The sequence below is a fragment of the Rhamphochromis sp. 'chilingali' genome (genome assembly GCF_963969265.1).
Source record: "Rhamphochromis sp. 'chilingali' genome assembly, chromosome: 2".
Lineage (NCBI taxonomy): Eukaryota > Metazoa > Chordata > Actinopteri > Cichliformes > Cichlidae > Rhamphochromis > Rhamphochromis sp. 'chilingali'.
Window position 1 is genome coordinate 25,494,662 of NC_137930.1, and position 25,896 is coordinate 25,520,557.

Below are 25,896 nucleotides of genomic sequence, written 5' to 3' on the forward strand. Positions count from 1 at the left end.
GTAGGCAATGCGGTAAGACCAGAGATGGGCAGTAACGCGCTACTGTAATCTGATTACTTTTCAAAGTAAGTAAACCTCTGCCTACCTCACTCCTGCTTTACAGGTGAAAATAGAGCAAAGGGACCACTAGTCTTTGACTTTATTTATTTTCTGCTGTGTTTTACTTGCATCTATTTGAAAGACTGAGTGTAAACACAAAAAATATTTTATTTTATCTGCTGGAATGTGCAGAAAATAGGTTTAAATGTTAAATTAATTTCTTCAAGTCAGAGAATGGTGCATATAATTTTATTTTTGTTTGATGCATAAAGTTAAAAGATTAAAACTGATAAAACAAGTTTTAAAAAGAGACTTTTCCATTTGATTACATTTTGTATGATGGATTATGTAGAAAAAGTAGAATTGGGCTGAAAGATCTATCGCTTTATCACCTCTTCAGGTTGTAAATCGTGTTTTTTAAAAAGTAACTAAGTAATTAATTACTTTTGAAAATAAGTAATCAGTAAAGTAACGGGATTACTTTTTTGGGGAACTAATCAGTAATTAGTTACTGATTACTTTTTTCAAGTAACTTGACCAACACTGGGTAAGACTCATGAAAAGATTTTCCAAAGCCGTCCAGTGGACTGAATTGGAGTCCTTGCAGAGCTGATTCTGGCCCCCGTCACTTATGTTTGACACCCCTGATTTAAATGTAAAACATGGCTTAACTATGAGAAATCACTTACTTTTAACTCTTCAGGAACGCTTTCCAAACCACCGCTGCTGTAAGTCAAGGCTACAGGAAGAAATTTTCATTAATAACCTTCACTTTAATTAATCTCATCACTATACTTTATTTTATTGTCTTACCACAGCCTTGGAGAGCGATGGAGAGAAGCAGGGCAAATGTAAGCAGGGCCATCTTCTGTTAGTCTCTGGAAGGTTTCCTTCCTCACATCTGTGGGTGAACTGCAAGAGCTGCTTATATCTGATCCACAGCTGTGGTCTCAACCTGTTAGGTTTTTTTTTTTTTGGGGGGGGGGGCACGCTTGAACCAATTTGATAAGATCTCATTCAGTTAGCAGAAGTTTTTTTATTCCCCTCCCATTCTCAATATGGTAATGTTAGTCGAGTTTCATATTCACTTCCTCACACAAAGGTGCAAAAACAAGTTATTATTTTATCTTTCAAGACATGTGTGGGCTTTTTTTGTAAGTATGTGCTGTATTTCCTAATGCACTACACTGTCATATCCAACTCTGCATACTTTATCGCTCTTTCTTTAAAACTGTACCATTCACAACGTAACTGTTTCAGATTGTAATCTCAGTTTGCATTTGACAAACATAAATGGGGGAAATGTTTCTCCTGCTTCAACTCGTTCCTTTTAGCTTCCCAGAGTCTGTGCAATATCAGCAAATAATATAAAACATGTAGGAATTTGCCTTACAGCCTTGACCTAATGCTAACAACAAGCTTTGATAACCACAGATCTATGACTGTAGGTCGTTGTTAAGTTTATTTTTACATTTAAAACTTCTGTGACATGCCATTTGTACTACTACTTCCTGTGGAAAAAATGAGAATAACTAGCTCAATACTGTCAGACAGAGTAGATGCTTAAAATCAAACAAAAAGTATTGTTAGACACTAAAAACCGGGGTAAATATAGAACACATTTTCTAAATGATGGTTTCATTTATTAAGAGAAAAAACTAAACACACCCGCCTACTGGGCCTACTGTTTGTAAAAAAAAAAGAAAAAAAAGAAAGAAAGTTGCTGTGACTAATCGCATTTGTAGAAACCTGAGGTTAGTTTCACTAACCACACCCAGACCTGTTGAATCAAGAAAACACTTAACTAGAACCTGTCGGACAAAGTGAAATTAAAGATCTCAAAAAACGAGATATCACATCACAATTTAAAGACACTTTCTGTAAAAGTTTACAAAGCCATTTCTAATGCTTTGGGACTCCAATGAACCATGGTGACAGCCTTTATCTACAAACAGGTAAACCTTGGAAGAGTGCTGACCCTTCCCAGAATTTGTGAATCTCCCACTGCAAAATTAATCCAAGAGCACATTCACAACTCACAAAAGAACCCAGAACAACATATACAGATCTGCAGGCCTCCTTTTCCTCTGTTAAGGTCAACAATAAAAAACAGAGACTGACCAAAAAAGAGCATTTCATAAAAAGAACATCACGCTGACAGTCAAACACGGTGGTGGTAGTGTGATGGTTTGGGGCTGCTTTGCAGCTTCAGGACCTGGATGAATTGCCATAATTTGTTGGAACTGTGAATTCTGCTCTCTATCCAGCAGGACAATAATCCAAATAAACCTGAAAATCCACGTCTGAATTGCTCAAAAGCAACAAAATTAAAGTTTTGGAGTGGCCTAGGAAAAGTCTGGACATGAGATGCTTTCGGCATGACCTTAAACAGGCCGTTTAACCTTTAACCATAAAAATGTGGCTGTAATAAAACAGTTCTGCAGAGGAGTGGAAGAAAATTCCTCCACAGTGATGTGAAAGACTCAACGGCAGTCATCACAAATGCATGATTACAGTTCTTGCTGTCATGGGTGGGACAACCAGTTCCTGGTCACTAATTTGTGCAGAGTAGTGTGGGGGTTTTTTTCGTGAAGATGTGCATTATTATTTCACTGACTGCTGTAGAAGATAACCGAGGCCATATTGTTTGCGCTACATTTTGTAACACCTGCACAATCACATGTTCAGGTTCAAATAAAGTCAAAAGCAGCATGAGGCTTCAGTTACAGGAAATCATGGCACTAGTTCCCTTTCTTGCTTCTTCAACTTTTATATTTGCATTACAACAAAGGACTGCTCAGTGACACCTCAGATGTACCTGCTCCCACATGTTTAGACAAGAAATAATTCAAAAGCTATTCAACTGGAAATTGTACCAAATATCAAAATACAGGGAGTTCGTGGAGTGATTTTGTTGGAAAGACGCAGCTCTCTGGACTTTACAGAAATCTTTTTTTTTTCATATAGTTAAATTATAATGCAAATTGTTGAAGTCGTTTATTTCTATACAAGACAATGTAGAAAATTAGAATTTAGAAAACTGTAAGGCTCTTCAATTATAACAACTTAATAAGGACTTTATATACATTTTTAATGGATTTGGCTGATTTAACCAAATTCTATAAACCTTTGGGTCATATTTATCTAGATTACAATTATTTTATTACTATTTAACTATTATCTAGTTCTGCTTTGTTCAGAAAAATGTCTCTCACTCTTTTGATACCATTCCAATTTTTTTGTTTTTTGTTTTACTAAATCTCACACCAAACCAAGTGAAGTTCTGAAAACTGCCCCGTTCACAGCTGTGGACACAGATAATGAGAAGCATCACCGTTTTGAACAGCGGTGGTCTGAAACTGCAAACCTCTTCCAGGGCCTGAAATTCCCTCCACAACAGGCACGAATTAAGAACACTTGAAACAGAAAGATATCTGGATTTGGATGCATTCCTGATATGTTCTTGAGAATTTTGATTGTTTGTTTTCTTTTTCCTTTAACAATCAATGGGCATTTGTGAATATATGCTGGGAAACATGTAGTCTTAAAAGGGCCAATCCCCCCCCCTCCAAATCAAACAGCCCAGCAGGTAGCTCTGCATGTTTGATTACCAGATTTTTTACACTAGATGTCCTTTCTGTTGCAATCTGGGATCACCAGGCAAATGTGTAAACCACTAAACTTGGTGCAGCTCATGCTGTTTTTATATAGTCTCTACCTGATTAACCTTTGAGGGAAAAATCTGAGGTCATTAAGTCACCGTGAGTAATTTTAATGTTTATGTTTCTCTCATTCTTGTTGTTCACAAATGTCCAAAACCGTATTTTCACAGCGCAGTCAATGACTTTACACTGTGCAAGTTTTCCATATAATAAAATCATTTTCCTAGTAAAAAAATAGTAATTTAATAAAACAATAAAAAATATGAATACAGTGCAAATTGCAAATGGTTTCAAAATGACTCAGGTAATGCAATAATATGGTTGCAGTGCAGGTTTGCAGTGTGGTAGTTAAAACTGTGTCCAAACAGTCGTTATGCGGACATTTGATGGACTAGTTAAACCTGTTTATGGCTCTTGGCTCGTAATTCAGAGCTTCAAGGTCTATGTGTGAAAGGTTGCTCTAGTTTGCTGGATGAGAGAAGTTCAAATTGGCTGTGCATGGGTGTGCTTGGTCCTTGCAGATGGTGTTGACTTTCCTAAGTCAGTGCATGCTGTAAATGTTTTCCAGAGCTGAAAGCTGTCCCCCGACAGTCTTCCCCTTTCTCGATATAACCTGAGTTTTCCTGTGAGAAACCACAAAAATACAGTAGCAGCACCTGTCAGAGGAGAACACGTCACTTCAGTTATTTCAATATGCCTTACAGTTTCAGTCTAGATCAGGGGTGTGCAATTCCAGGCCCTGAGGGCCGGTGTCCTGCAGGTTTTAGATCTCACCTTGGGTCAACACACCTGAATCACATGATTAGTTCGTTACCAGGCCTCTGGAGAACTGCAGGAGCTAATTTAGCCATTTAAATCAGCTGTGTTGGTTCAAGGACACATCTAAAACCTGCAGGGACACCGGCCCTCGAGGCCTGGAGTTCCCCACCCCGGTCTAGATGCCAACAGTGAGACAGTTTTACATGAATGTCATTCCCTTTCAACCCCATTACAGTCTTGGTGCACAGCTGCTTATCATTACTGGAGTGTTTTTCTGTATTCTTGCAGAAAATCTGCCTGCTTTTTATGTTTGAGGTAACATCCAGCTACAAAGAAGTGAAAGGACTCCATTTGTGACTCATGCTTGATTTACACTGTGCACCTGTAACTGCAACTTTTTACAGTAAAGTTCTGCTTTTTTTTATTTATGCTTGTAAATTTATAGTGGTCGGAGAGTTTGCTGCCTTTTCTATGCTGTGACTCTTAGCTTTAACTCAGAGTTCTCATCATAGGGGGGACTTTCTACTTCACGTCCCTTATGTCTGTCACCAAACTTTGCTCTCAGATATACAGCTGGGGCATATTCACCTGGAAGAACAGGGAAATCCTAGCTTCCTGTTGTTCTTCTTTATCTCTCGTATTGGTATAGATATAGCTTAGTTATTGATTATTCCCTAACCCACTCAGGTGTAATAGGAGATAATTCTGTTTCTGTTCTCAGCCACCGTTTGGTTCAATCACTCATTTACCGGTAGGGTGTGTTGGGACACCCATAGACTTGACACAGATCTGTTATCAGTTCTGTCTCCAGGTGCTGACCTTGGTAAGAATGGCTTTTACTGAAACACTTAAGCCTGGGGACGAACTTCCCATCCAAGTCTCGTGAGCAAATCCAGGAAAACCAGAGCTGACAACAGGTGAGCTGTTCACGTCAGGGATGGACAGTGGTGACCTCTGGTGGTGGTGGTGGTGGTGGGGGAGGGGGGAGGGGGGGGGGGGGGGGGAATGAAACAGGGACCATCCAGACTCAGTGAATGACTGGAAGGTTTAAATATTACAGTCTTCACTATCACTGGAACAGATAACTATCTTAGGTGAGATCATTATGGACACACTGCCAGTAAGTGTTCCTGCCAATAAATCAATTCTCTGGAATGTGTGTTACAATGGCAAAGGTGTGTGATGGCCAAAGCTTCAGCTTTACAACCTGGTTGAGCATGTGATCACGTGCCACAAGGCTTCGTGCAGCAGCCTGGGTGTAATTCTGTCTCTGAGCCCAAACCGTAGTGCAAAAGTAAAAGTCAGAACCAAACGGTGATCCTGGAGTATCATTTAATCCCAAATTATTACTGAAAAAACTCCAGGGCTTGAGCACAGTTTTTTGTTGGTGCTACATTGACCTTTGCAGACACATGTAGCTGTCAGGTGTCTAAATCTGTAGAACAACTGGAAATGTAGGCTCCTTTTCTTCATGTTTCTGTTTGTGTTTATCCTTTAGCCTCAGTGCTGCACAGATGACCTTAATTCAGTGTGGGTAAAGCACTTCTTTGTAGAAAGTGAAACAGCAGCATGCATGGAAAGGGAAATAACCACTCCTGACCAAAAAGTCTCACATTTGTCAACAAACATCTTGATGATCCCCAAGACTTTTGTGGACTCAGGAGACAAAAGTTGAACTTTCTTGGAGGTTGGAGTCCAGTTACGTCTGCATAAAACTAATACAGCATTTAATAAAAAGAACATCACACCAACAGTCAAACATGGTGTTATGGCCTAGGGCTGCTTTGCTGCTTCAGGACCCGGATGAATTGGCGTAATTTGTTGGAACTGTGAATTCTGCTCTCTATGCAGCAGGACAATGATCCAAACACACCTGAAAATCTACATCTGAATTGCTCAAAAACAACAAAATGAACGTTTTGGAGTGGCCTAGTGAAAGTCTGGACATAAGATCCTTCTGGCTGTCCATGCTTGAAAACCCTCCAATGTGACTAAATTAAAACAGTTCTGCAAAGAAGAGTGGGACAAATTTCCTCCACAGTGATGTGAAAGACTCATCGGCAGTCATCACAAATGCATGATTACAGTTCTTGCTGCCATGGGTGGGACAACCAGTTATTAGGATTAGGGAGCAATTATGTAAGTAGCTTTGGACAGCCTTTTCCCCTTAATAAATGAAATAATGAAACTGAACTGAACTAAATTTTACATTTACTCAGGTTATGTTTGTCTAATATTAACGTTTATATGTTTTCCTGAAACATGCAATTATGACAAATATGCAAAAAAAACAAAAAACACTAAGAAACCAGTAGTGACCTCTGGTGGGTGAAAGGATTAATTATTATAGTCTTCACTATCACTGGAACAGATAACTTAGGTGAGAACATTACTGACGCACTGCCAGTAATAACAGTAACAACCATTGTGTTTTTAACCCGTCCACTGAAACCTTAAGTCAGTTTTAGTGCCAGTTTAGTGCACCTGATTACAGTTTTTGCCCGTTGCTTGAACACATTTTGCAAAACTTCGCTCATTGTGCCAAAACTCTAAACACAAGTAAACATGACACAACACTGGGAAATATACCATTCACATCTGTGCCAAATTGAAACTCTACTCTCTAAACCTAAACTCCTCTTGCATGTCGAAACCATCCATGGATTGCTGTCACCTGAATGTCGCCGCAGGCCTGTTCCATTGCCTGCAGAAGAGGCATGGGGGCATGTGGTTGGCGGTCATATACACGCCATCTCCAGGCCGAAAAAAATTCCTCTATAGGGTTTAAAAATGGTGAGTAAGGGGGCAAGTATACCACTTCAAGTTGGTTGGGGTTGGAGAACCAGGCCTGGACCAGAGCAGCCCGATGGAAACTGACATTATCCCATATCACCACAAACCTGGGCTGATCTGGTCTGTTCTGTACAACTATATTATGGAGAGCATCTAGAAATGTGAGTATATGTTGGCTATTGTATGGACCTAGTTTTGCATGATGATGCAGAAGCCCTCGAAGGCTTATGGCGGCACACAATGGGATATTTCCCCCGCGCTTCCCTGAGACGTGCACAATTGCCCTTTGGCCAATTACATTACGACCCCATCGTCTTGTTTTGCACAGGTCGAATCCAGCTTCATCAATGAAAATGAATTCATGAGGCTGTGCAGCTCCATCCATGGCCAAGATTCTCTGAAAAAAAAAAAGAGAACATATTACTGTACTACAGTGCTACACATACAGCACCCTCACCCCATCACACAGGTACCTGTGTAGCTCTCAGAATAGATCCATGTGGTACTGATATGGTACATATTCAGCTGCTACTGGATTTCACCAATACTCTATTGTACATGTAAAGGACAGTTACACTTACCCGTACATATTCAGCTCGAAGTCCTTTGACCCTGTCACTGTTCCTCTCAAATGGGACTCTGTAGAGCTGCTTCATGGTGATGCTGTGTTTTCCCAAGATGCGTCTGATGGTGGTGATGCTCACATGGTTTATGTTGTTGAACACTTGCCTGTCTGCAAGTATTTGCTTTCGTAGCTGGTGGAGACGGATGGCATTGTCTGCCCCCACTAGGTCCACAACGGCAAGGTCCTGCTGTTGTGTGAACAGGCGTTGGCGTCCTCCCCCAGAAGGTCTTCGAGTCATTCTAGAGAAATACAACCACATATTGTCATCGCTTTGCTTGTTTTTCTTACAGTACTTTACTGTATACACTGTATCATCCACTGTACAACACTGTACTTCAATATAAGTAATCATGGTATGTTTCACAGAAACTACCACTTTGGCTGCAAAAGGAGCATTAGCACTCTGCAATACCCTGTACACTTGATATGGTAATGGTATATACTGTAGAACAGTGCTATAAAAACCATCTGAGTAGAGTAGAAGGTAGAGAGGTGAAGACAGACCTGTTTTCTAGTCGGAATGTTCTTATTACAGATGCCACTGTGAAGCGGCTTAGATGTGGGTGGACTCTCTGCCCAGCTTCCCTCATAGGCAGGCCATGGTTGATGACATGGTCCACCAAAGTTGCTCTTATTTCATCAGAAATATGGGTCCGTCCATGGCCTCTTCGACCTCCTCCTCCTCCTCCTCTTCCTCTTGCTCTCCCTCCATCCATGCTTGCAAAGTTCTTGAATTGGCTAAATTGAGGGCTTTTTGTAGTTGGCTAATTGGTGTTCAGTTTTGCAAGTAAGTGCCTTCAGGTGTGTATTTGAGTGGTTGCAATTACCCGATGTGTTTTGTATTTTGGATACATGTGTTTTCCAAATGGCACCCTGAAATGTCATTTTGTGAACGAGGTGTCTTATGTATGAAATAGAGTGTAGTGTGCAGGACCATGTGTGTTGCATAAAGGAGTAAGTGTGTTGCATAATTGCAACCAGAGTGCAAAGCAGCGCTTTTGTTCAAGGTATGGGTACATGTGTTTGAGGTATGGCAACAAAAGCTTCAAGTTGTGTTACTTTAGTCTAAGCATGGGTTTATAGTGTTCAAGCAACGGGCAAAAACTGTAAGCAGGTGATCATGTGCCACAATGCTTGGTGCAGCAGCCTGGGTATGATTCTTTTCTCTTCTACTTTTCCGTCTGAAAACTCTTTAGTACTAAAGGTGGAAAAACTTTAATAGGACTTTTTAATAGGATTTTTTTTTTAATCTAAAGGATACAGCGAGAGCGACGCCAGGAATTGGCTGATGTGATCACATCTGATAAAACCGATAAAAGTCCACTGCCGTGTTTTGAATTCATAATCAGGAGGGAAGTGTCATTTCTTTACTCCGAGGGGTTTTGTCCCATTCATGGCCCGATCATTATTATCATACCTGTGGCAAAAAACATTTTTTATCCACTTCCCTAGAACCAAACTATGATTCAAAAGTCAAAGTCAGAACCACACAATGATTCTGGAGTTTCGTTTATTACTAACTTATTACTGATGAAACTCCAGGCCTTGAACATGGCTCTTGGTTGGTGCTACGTTGACCTTTGCAGACACATGTAGCTGTCAGGTGTCCAAATCTGTGGAAGAACTGGAAATGTAGGCTCCTTTTCTTCATGTTTCTGTTTTTGTTTATCCTTTAGCCTCAGTGCTGCACAGATGACTTTAATTCAGTGTGGGTAAAGCACTTCTTTGTAACAAAGTGAAACTGTTACAAAAAAAATGGTCTGCTGCCACCATTGTCTGAGCTTCATTTAATGTGTTGTTTTCCCTCACATGTTCCTCTTTTGTGGTCAGCTCTGTTGCCTTTGTTCCCTTTCATGTTCCAGCTTACTTTTCAAGTACTGGTAAATGGCCTGTATTTGTATAGCGCTTTACTAGTCCCTAAGGACCCCAAAGCACTTTACACATCCAGTCACCCACCCATTCACACACACATTCACACACTGGTGATAACAAGCTACGTTGTAACCACAGCCACCCTGGGGCGCACTGGCAGAGGCGAGGCTGCCGAACACTGGCGCCACCGGGCCCTCTGACCACCACCAGTAGGCAACGGGTGAAGTGTCTTGCCCAAGGACACAACAATCGAGACTGTCGGAGCCGGGGCTCGAGCCGGCAACTATCCGATTGCAAGGCGACCTCCCAACTCTTGAGCCACGATCGCCCCCAACAGTAAGTAATTATTTTATTGTTTTAACTGCTGGCCTCCAAGGAAAGTAATTAGAATATTAGTATTCAGTGTCAAGCGTACATCACGTTCATGTAAATCATGTATGTTCATGAGCCACATACAACATACTTTGGTCTTAAGCGGTCTTTCTGTCAGTGCAAAGTAGTTTAACTTTAAATTCCCGAGAGATCTCAGTATAAGAGAAGGAAGTGCCATTTCAACAGTACCTCTCAGTTTTGTTTTTTTACATGATAAAGAAATACTGCTGAAGTAAATGAAAGATGTCTGTCAGGGCTTGAGCTTAAATTGTAAGAAATAAATGTGTAAAATTACAGAAGTGTTTTGTTAAGTCATAGAAAATGTCCTATTTTATTTTATTTTATTTATTTTTGCTGTCAGCAAACTGCTGGAAAAGATCTTTCCAGAGTGCACAGTGAAAAAACAGGAGCTTTTCGTTTATTTAATTGTTCACCTATTACTTCAGTTTAGTGGTATGAATGGCTGTGGGGAAGGTCTTTATCAGTAGGACAGGCTGTAAAATTTATGAAAATACAGTTAAAGGTCCAACATTTATGCCCCCCCTCAGGCTTTATGTTTGAGGATACAAGTCGACATACAGCGGGGAAAGGAGAGTTTGTTCCTGGATCAAAATGGGCCTTTGTGGGCTGACTCTTTATGTAAGCATAACTGGTCTGCATAGTGATTCTGTATTGTGCTACTTAAAAGAAGTTAAGAACAAATATATATATATATATATATATATATATATATATATATATATATATATATATATATATATATATATATATATATATATATATATATATATATATATATATATATATATATATATATATTATTTTGATTAAATAAACAGTGAGCCCAAAGCTTTCTTGGAGGGGTTGCCAATTTATTTTTCATTTTATTTTTGCGTGCATGCAGGAAAACCCAGTAAATGTTGCACAATATCTAAAAATACAGAGCAAAGCTGGTATGAGATGTTTTAAACTGGCCACTGTCAGCCAGAGATTAAGAAACAGAGCAGCTATTTCTTTTTTGACAGCTTATTTGCTTGTTAAATATTTTTCCAAGAACTGCCTTGAAAAGCTGCTAAGAAATGCAGTTTGGCATCACTATCCTCATTGTGAATTGTATCAACCACATGGTTTAACACTGTTCCATACCAACGTCACCTCATTACCTGGCTCATCAACACTGCAGGAAGATCCTTCCTCATCGTTGCTATTCTGCAAAACCCCACAGTCATTTAGTTTATCACATTATCACTTAATAACTTCTCTTTGCACAATAAGAAATGCACTGCCCTGTGAGTAATAACGTACTTTTATGATGGTTGTTAAAGGTTGAATAGTATCTCACGCAAACTAACAAAGAGTGTTGGATTTGTGTTGCAGAGGCGTGTACTGAAATGAAAAATGATTAATATTTTCTTTTTGTTCTTCCGCTTCATTATTCAACCCTATAAAAAATAAAACTTCCTGGTGATCATGTGTATCATGTAATCTGAATCAGAGGAGATGACAGACATTAACAGAAAGCTATAGTATCGTGTTCCTAGTGTCACAATAGATACAGTAAATAAAAAGGCTGGAATTCCACTGAATATTGCATCACTCATTGTTTAATTTAAACCCATTGTTCTCCAAGGTACTTTTTCTTTCACAGCTTGTGAAATCAGTTTGGCATTCTGCACATTTCTTCTTCCTTCAACCTCACAATTTGTGACTCGATCAAGCTCATCTCTTCATTGTAGATCACAGTACGGGGTTTTTTCCGTTTGTCGTTCATGTATAACCAGAAACAATAAATATTTGTATTTGCAGCTTTGCAAGCGAGGACACCAATCACCAAACCAATCACCAAACAAAAGCTGGAAAACAGTACAGTCTTGTAATACAGTCTCGTGAAATTTGAATGGATATTTGAAATTTGAATCTCAGAAGATAAAGCCAGTAGCAAATATAGTTTAATTTCAGGGGTGGGATACGTGGAAGCTGCTTCTCTGAGGAATATGGATTGAAGTTGACAAACAAACATAGATTTAATACACATATTACCTTTGTGTCTGTCTCTATTACTCTGTGTGTTTCTGTGCACACTTGCTAGAATCTTTTTGTCTTCAGAGATGCCTGAATACTTCATGACACAGATTCAAAAAGGTGCTCAGACATTTTGGTCCATATGGACATGATAGCATCACACAGTTACTGTAGATTTGATGGTTGTGAATTAAATCACCTGTTCTACTACATCAAAGGTGCTTTACTGGATTGAGATCTAATGATGGTGGAGTCAGTTTGAGTAAAGTGAACTCATTGTCATGCTCAGAAAATCAATTTGAGATGATTTGAGGTTTGTTTTTTTTTCTGCTGAATGAAGCCATCAAAAGCTACACTGTGGTCATATGGGGATGGACACGGCTAGCAACAATATATAGGCTCTGGCATTGCTAAATTGGTACTGAAGGGTTCAGAGTGTGCTATTAAAATACCCCCTACATGATTACACCACTGCCAGCAGCCTGTGCTTTCATCTTGTTTATATAACTTATATATAACTACTTAGCTTAATTTCTTCCCGGTTCGTGCTTGTTGCAATATTACCATCCTATAACTGTATTTCTTTGTTGTTAATTGTTTTCTTTTGCTGTAAACCTGCAAGTATGGCTCGTTTGTGAAGCACTTTGTTGTACCTGTGACTTTTAAATGTGCTATAGAAATAAAATTGAAATTGAAATTGAATCCAATTCTGACCCTGCAATTCAAATGTTTCAGCAGAAATCGACTCTTGAGATGAAGGGAGCCTGTCAACAGTAACGGCACACTCAAAGTCAATTAAATTAACTTCTTTCCTCGTCGTGACGCTCGAACGTATGAACGTCAGCAGGCGTGTGTAATGAAGTGGCCAGTGTGTTTATTATGACCTACTTCAGAACTCTTATCTATATGAGATAGAAAGTTTCAGAATTACTCACTGATATAAACACAATATAAACAAGTACAGTCACAACCATTTGAATCGCATATTAAACCGCTGTGCTACAAATGTAAATACTGACTGTAAAGTACCTGCATTTGTGTTTGGGTCAGTTATTAACTGGAGCAACACAGAACTGCAGTTCAAAGAGGTGAAGTGATGCCAGGGCTGACAGAAATCCTTTTCTGCTGTAATTTATAGATTTTTTATTTTTAAATCAAGCATTTGAAATGGTAAATAATAATGAACACACACTCTTTGAATGCAGACTCGTTACACTATAACATTTGTCTTTGTTTAAAAACAGGAAACACACGTGAGACAACAGACATGCCATTTGTCTTTTAGTTTCACAAGACGCGTCGAAACTTCAATAACGGAGTTCCTGAAATGTTCCCTGAATATTAGGATTTTGTTCAGGCTGAAATCAGGTCAAGCAGCTAAGTTTTCAATTCCAAGAAGAAAAGTCAAAAATGGGTAAAATGTATTTTATGACACAGCCTTCCTTTAACCTTGCTTTAAAAAATGGTTACAAAGATGTTTTATTATAGCCCTGATGACCCTAAACTGCTTTGGTGGAAAGAAAAACAAGGGGGGGGGGGGGGGGGGGTGAACCAGATTCAGAAAGACAAACGTAAAAAGGGTTAATGTGGTTTAACCATTAGGACGATCTGATAAAGGTGGTGAGTTAAGATAAGATTTCATGCATGCTGAACTACCAAAGCAAGCGTGACGATTTATTGTCTCTAGTTCCCAGTTTCCTTATCATGTTTATAATGAAGGTGAGTATAAAGCACCAGCGGAATTACTAACTGAACTAAGAGGCATTGTTCAATCTCACAAAATAATTTTAGATAAAAGGGATCATTAAAAATGAAAGTGCTGCACCTTTAATGTTGCACTGATTGTGCAGCCTTGTTGCTAAAATCTAAAAGCAGAATCAGGTCTAATACAAAACACCTCGAAACTTACTACCCAACCCTGTGGTGAAATCGGATTTCTTGCTAAACCTTGAAGTTAGTTAACAACATCTCAGTCGTTGCTTTTTATTTCTGCTTTTTTACTTCCTTCAAAGTCTGATTTGGACACGGCTGCAAGTGAAATCCTTCAGCTAATGTTGCGAAAAACAGAGGTTTCCTCACAGAAAGAAGGAAAAATAAACTTTTTTTTATCACCGGCAGACAGTCTGAACGAAAACATGAATCATAGTTCTTAATGTTTAAGGTCTTAGACACATCCAAAGATTTGCATGCACTGTCAGTCACTAATCTCAGTTCATTAACAGTGATTTGTTTTGATGTGCAGGAAATGTTCTTATTTCGAGTCAAGCTTTGCATTACCACATTAAAGCAAGCATTAAACTGTCTCGTAACAAAAATATAGAGTCACCAGGCTCTTTGTGAGGTACACCTGATCAACTGCTCATCGATGCAACTCATTTAGGTATGCAAAAATGGTCAAGATCACCTGCTGACCATTGAAATGGGTAAGAATGGTGATTTAAGTGAGTTGGAATGTGGCTGCTTCAAGTTGAAGCAACAGGAGATTCTCATCATGGACGTGCGGCCGACAAATCTGTCACATCAGTATGGACCCAAATCTCTGAGGAGTGTTTTAGCTGCTTTAGCTGTCAGACAGATGGCCTCACATTTGACTCTAGAGTACAGAGAGTCAAGAGGTCACTCCAGGTCACTCCACCGCCGTGCTTCACATTGCACCATGCACTATGGCCAAACGTCTCCTCGTTGGTCTCACCCGTCTAAACGACATTGTTTCACAAGTCTTGTTGTTGGTTCAGATGCAACTTTGCAAACCTAAGCTGTGCTGACATGTTCTTTGTAGAGAGAAGAGGCTTTCTCCCTGAAAGCCTTCCAAAGAAATCACACATGTTCAGTCTAATTGTCCTGCCATGAACTTTAAAAGTTAACTGAGAGTCTGAAGCGTAGTCCTTGATCATTGCTGATATCTTTCCTCCTTGGTATTTCATTAACACACACCTGAATGCTCCAGATCAACAAACTGCTAAAACTTTATAGACACGCTCATCGTTGTTGATGATTAGGTAAATGACTGCATTTAATTAGCATCACCTGACTAATACTTACCTTCTTAGTTACTATGGAAACAGTAAGGTTGTCATTAGTTTTTCCACCCTCTGCTTCTGCATTTTGACTTATGTCTGTTAAATAAATAAAATAATGGCACAATATAACAAGGCATGTGTTGCTGTTCATCTGAAGTTGTGTGTACCTTACTTAGTATCTCGTAAGGATGTTTTTTTGTTTTTGTTTTATTAATATTATGCCCTGAAATGTAAAACCTTAGACTCAAAAGAGGATGTACTTCTTCTTTGACATGACTGCAAGCCCAATTTCCCAACTTTTCAAGTGAAGTCCCGCCGTCTTTTTTAGATAAAAAATGAAATAAAAAAATAAAACCCCAGCGTGGCAAAGATACCCACCCTGTGAAATGTCCTTCTTGAAGACAACGATGGCAAAAATGGTGCAGAAGTGAAGTTGTTTTGCAGCTTGAAAATTTACCTGATGTTTAATTTTTGCACCTCAATTTTTAAAAAATATTTCAAAAACAAAGGTCAAATTATTTTGTTGCATGGATGATCAGTCTGCTTGCAGTTCACAAATCACTTCCAGGATAAACACAGTAAACATGCAAAGGATGACCTGAAACACAATGAAAGGAAAAAAGATGGTTTTCTTCACACGCATAATGAATCCAGTCTCAACAAGTGAATATTTGTAGCTGACCTAAAATAAAAACCAAATGATTTATTTCCTTGTTCAATCAGACATTTTTAGGACGGCCTATGTTGTGAAGAAATGAAGTATAAAAACATGTGCGATTAGTTCCAGCTAGGCCAGCTTCTAATGTAATCCTGCAGTCTATCAGCAGAAATACGAAGTCTATTAATAAATGAAAGGTGTTTTTCATCATCGACTGTCACGACTTGTGTTTTCAGCTAATCTTTGAGCTTAACGAGAACAAGTATGGTTTTCTTGTGACTACGTGCACATAGTTATTGTTATCCAGGTTGATGGTCTTCTCTCAGACTTGTTCCTTGTGTTATTATCCCCTGGGTCACAGGTTGCTTTGACAAATAACACAAAGCCAGTGTATATACAAAAGCTACAGGAATCTCCACCCACAGATAAAATGGTACAAGGTAAAATTATGGTTCACTGCATTTCCTCATTGCTCAAGCATGTCTAACAAATACAACCTATTACTTATTTACTTGTTCGTCTGTGGCTAACGCCTTCAGTTAATAGAGCATTAATGCGAACTGCCCAGAAGGAAAGAATGGTAAAAAAACACAATTACTGATTTTTATGCTTAGTTTTCAATGAAGATTTTCATTTTTTATCAATAAAAAAAAAATCTGCCCCAAGTTTCACAGGAAGTTTGTATTGTAATGCTGCGCGTCGCTAACTACATCAATAAATGAAACAAAAAGACAGACCCCGTAAATGCTTTAAAGCCTTTTATAAGAACTGCCTGAATGAGGCAACACTGCCAACCCAGCACAGTCTAACTTTTATTTATGAAAAGAAATAAGAAGAAAAAAGAAAGTTAGTGTGCTTGATGGCCAAAGCTGAAAGTGATAAATGAAAACCAAAACGTGCAAGGTTCATATCTACATACAGGCCATTTTTTGCATAGCATTCCCTCTCCTATCTCCTTTAATTTATTTAAATTATTTCCATTGTTTGGGATGCAGCAGGTCTGTGTTGAGCAGAATGAAATATAAAGTGCAGAAAAGCCAAATGCAACGTGCTCAGATAAGACTGCAAAGTCAGCTCAGGAGATTAATGTGAATAAAAAACATCATTATGTTTGATGACAGAAAGCATTTAAATAAAACTGAAAAAGAAGATAAATAATTTTATTTAAATCCCTAAATGAAATTACAAATATTAATATTTTTTTTCTCTGCTGTTGCCATGATGACAACCACCCGAAGTGGTACGCATGCCAAAATATTTATATTGTTTCCCAAAAATTATTGTCAGTCCTATCAGTTGACCAGAAGCAGTAACTGATGAGATAAAAACAAAGCATTTCCTTCAACACATATAGAAGGAACAAGGAAGAGCGCTTTACTGACGGTATCTGTACCTGCTCTATCTATGGGGGCGAGGCCTCTGGCCTCCCACAGAGTATAAAAAGGGTGAAAATGTGAGACAGCATCACTACCACCAGCTTTCAAAGAGCATCTGAAGCCCTGAGAGAGCATCTGAAACCTTCACAGGTAACAAAATGTTTTTTCTTTCTTAGATATTTTTATGTGACACCAAATTTAAAAAATAATAATAAAAAAAAAGTTTTTTGTTACTTTGTTTGTTTGTTGTTGTGTTTTTAACTGGATTCTGATTAAATGTTTGTTTCAGAAATGCATTTTTCTGTCCTGCTTATGCTGGGCATCTGCCTGGTGCCCGCTGAGCTTAAACCAGCAAGTAAGTCTTCACGCTGCTGTTTTGTCACTAATATTCATCCTCACCTGATATTTTTTTCCCCCAGTCATGTCATAAGATTGTTAATTTTCTTTGTCTGCAGAAGAATATCTTGGCAGTCCTTTTCTTCAGCGATCTTTTGAAGAAGCAAGGAAAATTGTGGATGATGCATACAAGTACTCCAGAGAAGAGTGAGTTAATCTCATAGGCTTTCTTTTAAAGTAACCCACATACCTACGCAGTAAAATGCTTTTCAACTGGTTTTTAAGCCAGTAGTAATGCCATAATTTATCAGTTCGGGAAAAAAAAGAAGAAGAAGAAATGCACCTTTTTCTCCAACTGTGTGACTTTTTTCCCTCCAGGAGTCTGAGACGAGTCCGCAGGGATGTGGTGAGTCCTCACGATGCTCTTCGTCTCCTGAAGCAACCCCGAGGTGATACACGCTCTGCGGTGAGATCTGCGGACTACATGGCGCAAACCATCCGTCTTGTGCAGGAGAAAGTGCATCATGTGCACAAGCGCTCACTCAATGCAACAGGTTAGACATGCAGCGTCCACACAAAGGCAACACACACAATCTTTGCGGCAACTTTTACTGGCTGGAGTTGAGAATCTTTAGTGTTTCATGATGCAAGACTCAATTCTCTCTTAATATAATTAACTATTAGACTTGTGAAGGTGACAAAGTTGCACTCACTTAACTGTTTCTGTCACATTTTCCAGATTTGCTCAAACCCGAAGATCTGCAAAAACTTGCTGAAATAACTGGATGTGCCGCTCGAGTCAAAGCTCCGCAGTGCGTCACCACACCGAACCTCATCAAGTACCGCACAATCACCAGCGTGTGCAACAACCTGTAAGAGAAACTTTCTACTTTAACCTCTGTAGCACTTCTTTTATGCATATGCAACAACACACACCATTGTGCATTTCAAACATAAAATATAAAACCATTCTCATTTTCGACAAGAAAAATACTGCATTATTCATCATGTAGCCTATTTTAATTTTTTGATTTCATGGATAATAATGTGTTGCTGAGGATAGGGGGTGGGTGGGTAATTTATGTCATAATTCCTAGAAAAAATGAAAAGATTTTGTGTGGAATTAGTTGATTTTGAGACCAACTAGAGTCTAAATTCAAAGGAAATCCTTACGCAATACACCTAAAAATTTGAGACCTTCTATAGCAAAAGATGTGTACACTTCCCTTGGAGTTTCTCAAGTGGTGTTTCCAAACATGGGTGTTTCTTGTTTACTTTTAGAAAGAACCCACGTCTCGGTGCTTCCAACACCCCCTTCACCCGTTGGCTGCCTGCTGAGTATGACGACGGCATCTCCGAACCCAAAGGATGGAACAGGACCCGGAAATTCAACAACTTCTTGCTCCCACTGGTAGGACGCACACATATCAGACTTTAATTTTAAATTTAATGGATGTATTTACTAGTTTTTATACCAGAATTGTGCATTCTTACTTTCTTTACTCTCAGGTGCGACAGGTGTCCAACAACATCCTAAGCACAGGAGACGCAGGCATAAGCAATGATTCCGTGTACTCTCACATGGTGACCTTGTTTGGCCAGTGGAACGACCATGATCTCACCTTCACACCCTTCTCACCCAGCATCCGTTCCTTTAGCAACGGGGTGAACTGTGACGAGAGCTGTGAGCACACCGAGCCATGCATTCCCATCCCGGTTAGTGTCTGACGCACGAAACCAAACAGTGGCATGTTGTTTTCGGTATCCATGACCAGCAGTTTTTTTCACCCATGTTTTCTTGTCTATGAACAGCTTCCTCCCGGCGACTCTCGCTTATCCTTCTCTCAGTGCATCCCTGCGTTCAGATCCGCCCCGGCTTGCGGCACAGGATACAGTGCCTTAAATTTTGGTGGTGAGACGAACAGGAGAGAGCAGGTCAACGCGCTGACAGCCTTCCTCGATCTCAGCCAGGTGTATGGCTCTGAAGATAAGCTCGCTCTAACTCTTCGCAATCTCACTGACGATGGCGGCCTGTTGCGAGTAAACACAGAGTTCAGAGACAACGGGCGTGAGCTGCTGCCCTTCCACAGTCTCCAGGTGCAAATGTGCGCTACTCGCAAAAGAGTCACCAACGATACAAACGCCAGGGAGATTCCTTGTTTCATTGCAGGTTAGTAATTTCTCAAGCAATCATTAAAGGAACTGCACTTAGTGGCACTTTGGTTTTATTTTTTAATGCCAGAAGTGGCTGCTCAGTTATTACTAATCCATTAAACTGCTCTAAATGTACAGTCTAAGCAGGAGATGAACAGTATTGATGTTTGTTTTCTTTCTGTTCATAAGGTGATGCCCGTGTGGATGAAAACATCGGTCTGACCTCCCTTCACACATTGTTTTTGCGTGAGCATAACCGCCTTGCTCGTGCACTGAAGAGGATAAACCCCCACTGGGACAGCGAGACGCTCTACCAAGAGGCCCGCAAGATCATGGGTGCTTACACACAGGTAGCTAAACTTCAGAATCAGCTTTTATATTCGCCAACATTTGCTCATATTTACTCAAATTAAAGCTCTCCGTCTCTCTCAGTTGTTTGTGTTCAGAGACTATCTGCCGCACATCGTTGGCACCAATGCAATGCGCAGACAGCTTGGCCGCTACCCCGGCTATAATCCCGCCGTTGACCCCAGCATCTCCAACGTCTTTGCAACCGCAGCTTACCGCTTCGCCCACTTAGCTGTTCAGCCAATTATGTTCCGCCTGGATACAAACTTCCGGGATCACCCTCAGTTCCCTAGTGTACCCTTGTTTAAAGCCTTCTTCACACCCTGGAGAATCGCTTTCGAGGGTGAGTTGCATGAAGAAAACTTGTGTTGAATTTTCTTTTTATCCTCTGTCTTAAACTGTCAGCCTAATCTTTTTCTCTTTTATTTCCAGGTGGAATTGACCCTCTGCTGCGTGGTTTGTTTGGCAGTCCCGCTAAACTAAACACCCAGGATCACATGATGGTGACCGCTCTGAGAGACAAGCTGTTCCAGTTTGTACAGCATATATCCTTGGACCTCGGTTCTCTCAACATGCAGCGGGCACGTGACCACGGCATCCCTGGTACATCCCTTATTCACTTTTAGGTTTTTCTTTCTAGCATTTCATCATCTCAGAATTGTTCTCATCTGTGCTAACTTTATGTATTTTTCTCCTTAAGGCTACAACGCCTGGCGGAGTTTCTGTGGTCTGTCTCAGCCCAAGAATCAAGAAGAGCTGGGTAGGGTGCTGAACAACAACAACCTGGCCCGCAAGCTGCTGGAGCTCTATGGAACCCCCGACAACATTGATGTTTGGCTCGGAGGCGTTGCAGAGCCATTTGCCGAGGGTGGCCGTGTCGGGCCTCTGTTTGCTTGCCTCATCGCAACCCAGTTCCAAAGGATTCGCCAGGGTGACAGGTCTGTATGGGTATGGATGCTTGCAAAACAGTGTTGGATGTGGAGTTTAGAGTTATGGCGTTTATAATTTATACATCATGTCTGAAAACAGAAAATCTGAAACTTTGCTAATGCATGTTTATTTATATTATTTTTATTGACATCAGTATATCATTTAAGATATAGATTCTGTTGACACTAATCTCTTCCTTCCTCCACTTGGTGAAAAATTCTCAGGCTGTGGTACGAGAACCCAGGTGTCTTCACCCCACAACAGAGAGCAGCTCTGTCTCGTGTGACACTGTCCTCTATTATCTGTGAAAACACTGGGATTCAATCTGTCACCCGTGATGTCTTCAGTGTCACATCAGCACGCAACCGGCTCACGGCATGCACAGCGGCGCCTCGTCTGAATCTGGACGCTTGGCGGGAGAGACGCTGCGGCTTAGGTGAGACAGCACTAGAACAAACACTCAGCACCAAAATCACACTGATTTTTCACCCACGGTAGTTTAATGCAACTATTTTACATCTTCTGTCAAATTTTAAATAACAAATGTGGTGTTTGATCTTTCAGGCAACTGTTTTCCACTCAATGAAGCAGACGTGAGTATTCATCACTAACTAATTGCTAGTCACAATATAAAAGCACAACACCTATTTACATATCTTGTGGCTCAGATGGGAAGGTCATTTAATCCCTTCTTCCACTGAACTGCATGTCAAAGTGTGCTTAGGCAAGATACTGAAGTCCACATTCACACTGAGTGTGCACCTAAGCACACTTTTGGCTTTATCTCCACACACTCACACCCCGATCCGTCCATGCAGTGTCCATACTGTGTCAGTGAGGTTAAAGGTCCTTAGGTAAAGAAAAAAGCCCTTGTATGATTGAATGAATGAGGCTTGAGAAAGCATTTTTAGTGCTCAAATTGAGTAGAAAGTGAAATGAAAGTATCTATTTGCTTCACATCTTGCTAAAGCTGGTACACAAAAACTTAAAAACCATTTATTGTTTACTAATTTGTGCATTTTTTAATTAAAATTTGGAAATTTCTTTTTATATAGGTTCTGAACGGGGTGCAAAGTCAGGACCTGCAGGGCAATGAGGTCATCGAAGACCTCCAGGACGATGGGGTCGTTGAAGACCTGGAGGCCAATGAGGTCACAGACGACCTGCGACTCAATGGGGTCACAGACGACGTGCAAGGCAATGAGGTATATATCTCCCTTTATCTTACTGTGCTGCTGTCAGATCATTATTTTCCATCCAATTAACAATACTAAATGTTTTCTAAATAGCTCAAAATATTGAAATAATATAAAATCTAATATCCTACAGACCCAAGACAAAACAGCTGTTTACTGTAGCAGACATGAAGTTAGAAATTTGTTCCCATTTCTAACCTAAGTGCTTAGTTTTGACCTTGAGGGTGAAAATGTCTCCCAAATAATGTGAGAGGTGGAATTGTGAAAAATTAAAAGTCTGCAATATTTAATGTGTTTACAATATTCTGAAGTGATTTACATTTTTGTTTCTCTTTAGTTCCAGTAGAGCTACAATGGCCCCAGAGACCCACCTTGACCTCCATCATTCTTGCCTGAATGAGTACATCCATATCCAGAGAGAATCACTTGTTCCCATTAGCTCATGTACAACAAACAAACCCACTGGAGTGCACAGACAGCCCTTTCTACATGCATTATCCCTGGTGTCTATGGGTTTAGCTTCATCAGTGCAGAAAGTGTAGGCCAAGCTGCTGCTGTACATTTTGAAGGTCTATCAGGGTGTTCAGCGTTGGTCATTGAGAGACATGGCACTTAACTAAAAAGTCTGCTCTTCACTGTCTGACACACTGAACTTCACACTGTCTGTCTGTCTTTGGATCTGTTATCATTACTCTGCACTTTGCTTTACGTTAATCAGGTCGTAAATATTGAGCATTATTGTGGAGGACATACTGCTTTTTTTCTGTATGGCTAGGTTAGGGCACATTGTACAACTACATTTTATATTATTGTGCGAGATTAACATATTATTTGAATTTTAGCAATCAGCTGTATGAGTGTGATATGTGATTTCAGCAGATATGTCCAACTCTGTTACAGTATGCAGTTTATCGTACCAAAATTAATATTTTATCAGATTTGATGATGGGATTTACTAGTGCTATTACGAAGATTTTATGCACAGATGAGATGTAAGCATACCTTGAAAATGTTATATATTTTGCTTTATCTGCTTTTCATGGACTTGTCTATTTTATGTTGCATTTTGCATTCAATAAAAAAAAAAACCTGAGCTGCAATAAACAGTGTGCTCTTTGTGTCTCCAACTGTTGGCTCCAGCAAGAGCCTAATTATTTATTGTGTGAAGTATAAATTCTCAAGACAGTTTACTTAATTATTATTCCTCCAGGTTTCACACGATGTTTTTTCCTCAGTGTTTTAAATCAACTCAGCATGTTTACTGCTCACAAGTAAAGATGAAGTATTACAGTAACACAAAATCTTAATGCAAACTATTAAATCGGAGCCAAATAAATAAAGTCAAGCCAGGATACCTGCCTACTGGAGCTGGTTCTTTGTGGATATACACAACTTAATTCAGCAATTCGGCATATATTTCACATTAGAAAAATCACACCACCAAACAAAAATGTCACAAAAAGCATATTGATAATTTTTTCCCTCCACCAGGCATAGCGGAGTTGGCTCGGTTTGTCCCCAGTATACCTTTATTGTTTTCTGACCACTACTGACCATTACTCATGCTCAGGACCCATGTCAGATTGACTACTTTTTTTTTCAAATATTTATCTATTGCTGCGTTGTCTCACAGCATGAATATTATGTAATTTCTTCTTCGTTTTCTTGTTTTACTGGCGGTTGGCAACCCATTTACAGTTTTTTCTGATTGCTTAAGCACATTTTTTTTTTTTTTTTTTTTTTGTGATTCCTGTAGCACAATCTCTAAAACTATTCAGACTTATAGCAAAACCACTCACTGAGTTTGCAAAACTAAAAGCACAAAAACTGCTTTGCACTCAGTTTGCAATTTTGTAACACACACTTTGCAAAACTGTAGGCACAATTCACTGCACAACACTCAATTACCAAATTTCCAACACACTCCTAGCAAAAGTATACACATGTATGGCTATCATTAACACTAATTTGCCAACTGTCTGGCACACTTTCACATGTGAAAACTTTTTTAGATAATTAGTTCACTTTGCAATCAGCCTAAGCACTATAATACAGGTAAGCTGTGTGTGCGGAGTACAATGGAGGGAGCAGAAAGAGTGAGAAGTAGAGGAGGCCGAGGAAGAGGACGTGGAGGTGAAGAAGTAGGATGAAGAGGACGACAAGGACAAGGAGGAGCAAGAGGAAGACGAGGAGGGGGGAGAGGAAGATGAGGAGGGGGGGAGAGGAAGGGTAGGAAGAGTAAGAAATAGAATTGCTGATGACATCAGAGCTACAATAGTGGACCATGTAATCAACCGTGGAATGACCCTGAGGGTAGCTGGCCAACGGGTCCAGCCTAACTCGAGCCGCTACACTGTAGCAAGCACCATAGGGACATCTTGAAATGAGAATCGGTTAGTACAGTCACTTCGCACAAAGATTTGTAGCACTGCCATATGCCAATGAGAAACACACCAATACCATTGATGTAAAAATACTGAAATTGTTACTTTACAGAATTGCTAGATGACCAGATGCTGGGGGCAGAGGAAGCATGTTCACTGCAGACCAAGTAACCCATATAGTCATTATGGCGATTGCAAATAATCCTATACTTGGAAATAAACACTTGTGTTTGTTTTGATGTGTTTGAATAAACACCAGTACTTGAAGTTTGGATCCCTCTATGCTTATGGATCTATGACAGAAGTATGAGCTCAAACTGACATAGCCTACCTTGTGCACAGAGAAAGCAAAAGCCAGATGTGTTTTGTATTCATACCATCAGTGTGCAGTTGGCGCATTGTGTGCTTAGTAGATGATGGCTTGTGTGTACTGTTTGATACGGAAACACCATTTTTACGAAGGTGTGAAGAGTTAATCTAGCTGTGTTTGCTTTTGCAAGGGAACTACAATGTTTTGATTATTGGGTGACAGGTTTTCTTATTTGTGTGAAGAGTTTTACAAAATTAGCCAATAGTTACAAAAAATGTGCTTAAGCAATCAGAAAAAACTGTAATCAGGTAAATGGACTGATTCTTATATAGCGCTTTTCTACTCTCCAGATTACTCAAAGCGCTGTATACAACATGCCACATTCACCCAATCCTCACAAGCACTGACTCTAAACTGAGTGCTGTCTAACCACATTTACACACATTCATACTTCGATGGATGCATTGGAGAGCAACTTGGGGTTAGTATCTTGCCCAAGGATACTTGGCATGCAGACTGGAGGAGCCAGGGATCGAACCTCCAACCTTCCTCCAACCTGGCACAGTGGTTGGGAAACACTGCTTTAGCTAGCAACAAACTGTGCTAAAAGTGTGCTAAAAAAAAAAAACCAGCCCACTTTAACGTCTGACTATGGCAGACAGTTTAGGCTCAAATCGTTATGATGCTTGAAGGCCAGCAATGGCGAGGAATAACAACTCCCCTCCCCTCAAATGTGTTAAAGTAATGAGCCTGTTTTGAAAATGTAAGGAGCAGAAAGTACAGAGTTGTTTAAAAATGCAGAGAGTAAAAGTAAAAAGTTGTCAGAAAAATAAATACCCAGGTTTTCTACTTAAGTACAGTCACAAAATATTTGTACTTCGTTACTTCTCACCTCTGCAGATTGTAATAAAAAAAGTGTAGTCAAGTTTAATTTCAGCAATCTAATTGATGTGATTGTGCTTTTACTGTTTGTGACCTGTAGGTGGAGCCATCCTTCTTTCTAAACAAAATCATCACCTTAAGTGACATTCAGACCTTCA

General features: G+C 39.8%; 1 protein-coding gene across 1 annotated transcript; it reads left to right on the forward strand.

The window, feature by feature from the left end:
* Positions 1-17,254: 17,254 nt before the first annotated feature.
* mpx (myeloid-specific peroxidase) lies at positions 17,255-23,256 on the forward strand. Its single transcript, XM_080862185.1, has 16 exons — positions 17,255-17,348; positions 17,488-17,553; positions 17,654-17,741; positions 17,913-18,088; positions 18,274-18,406; positions 18,816-18,945; positions 19,044-19,250; positions 19,347-19,704; positions 19,878-20,038; positions 20,121-20,379; positions 20,469-20,639; positions 20,737-20,974; positions 21,191-21,402; positions 21,531-21,559; positions 22,022-22,171; positions 22,500-23,256. The coding sequence occupies exons 2-16, from the start codon at positions 17,490-17,492 to the stop codon at positions 22,506-22,508; spliced, it is 2,385 nt and encodes a 794-aa protein (XP_080718311.1). The 5' UTR covers positions 17,255-17,348; positions 17,488-17,489; the 3' UTR covers positions 22,509-23,256.
* The last annotated feature ends 2,640 nt before the right edge of the window (positions 23,257-25,896 follow it).

What these genes read in the sequence shown, in the direction of transcription:
- mpx (XM_080862185.1), top strand. Translation starts at nt 17,490, where the DNA reads ATGCATTTTTCTGTCCTGCTTATGCTGGGCATCTGCCTGGTGCCCGCT. An exon ending in AGGATTCGCCAGGGTGACAG is followed by an intron (nt 20,975 to 21,190) that starts GTCTGTATGGGT and finishes AAAAATTCTCAG; the next exon opens with GCTGTGGTACGAGAACCCAG. An exon ending in GGAGAGACGCTGCGGCTTAG is followed by an intron (nt 21,403 to 21,530) that starts GTGAGACAGCAC and finishes TTGATCTTTCAG; the next exon opens with GCAACTGTTTTCCACTCAAT.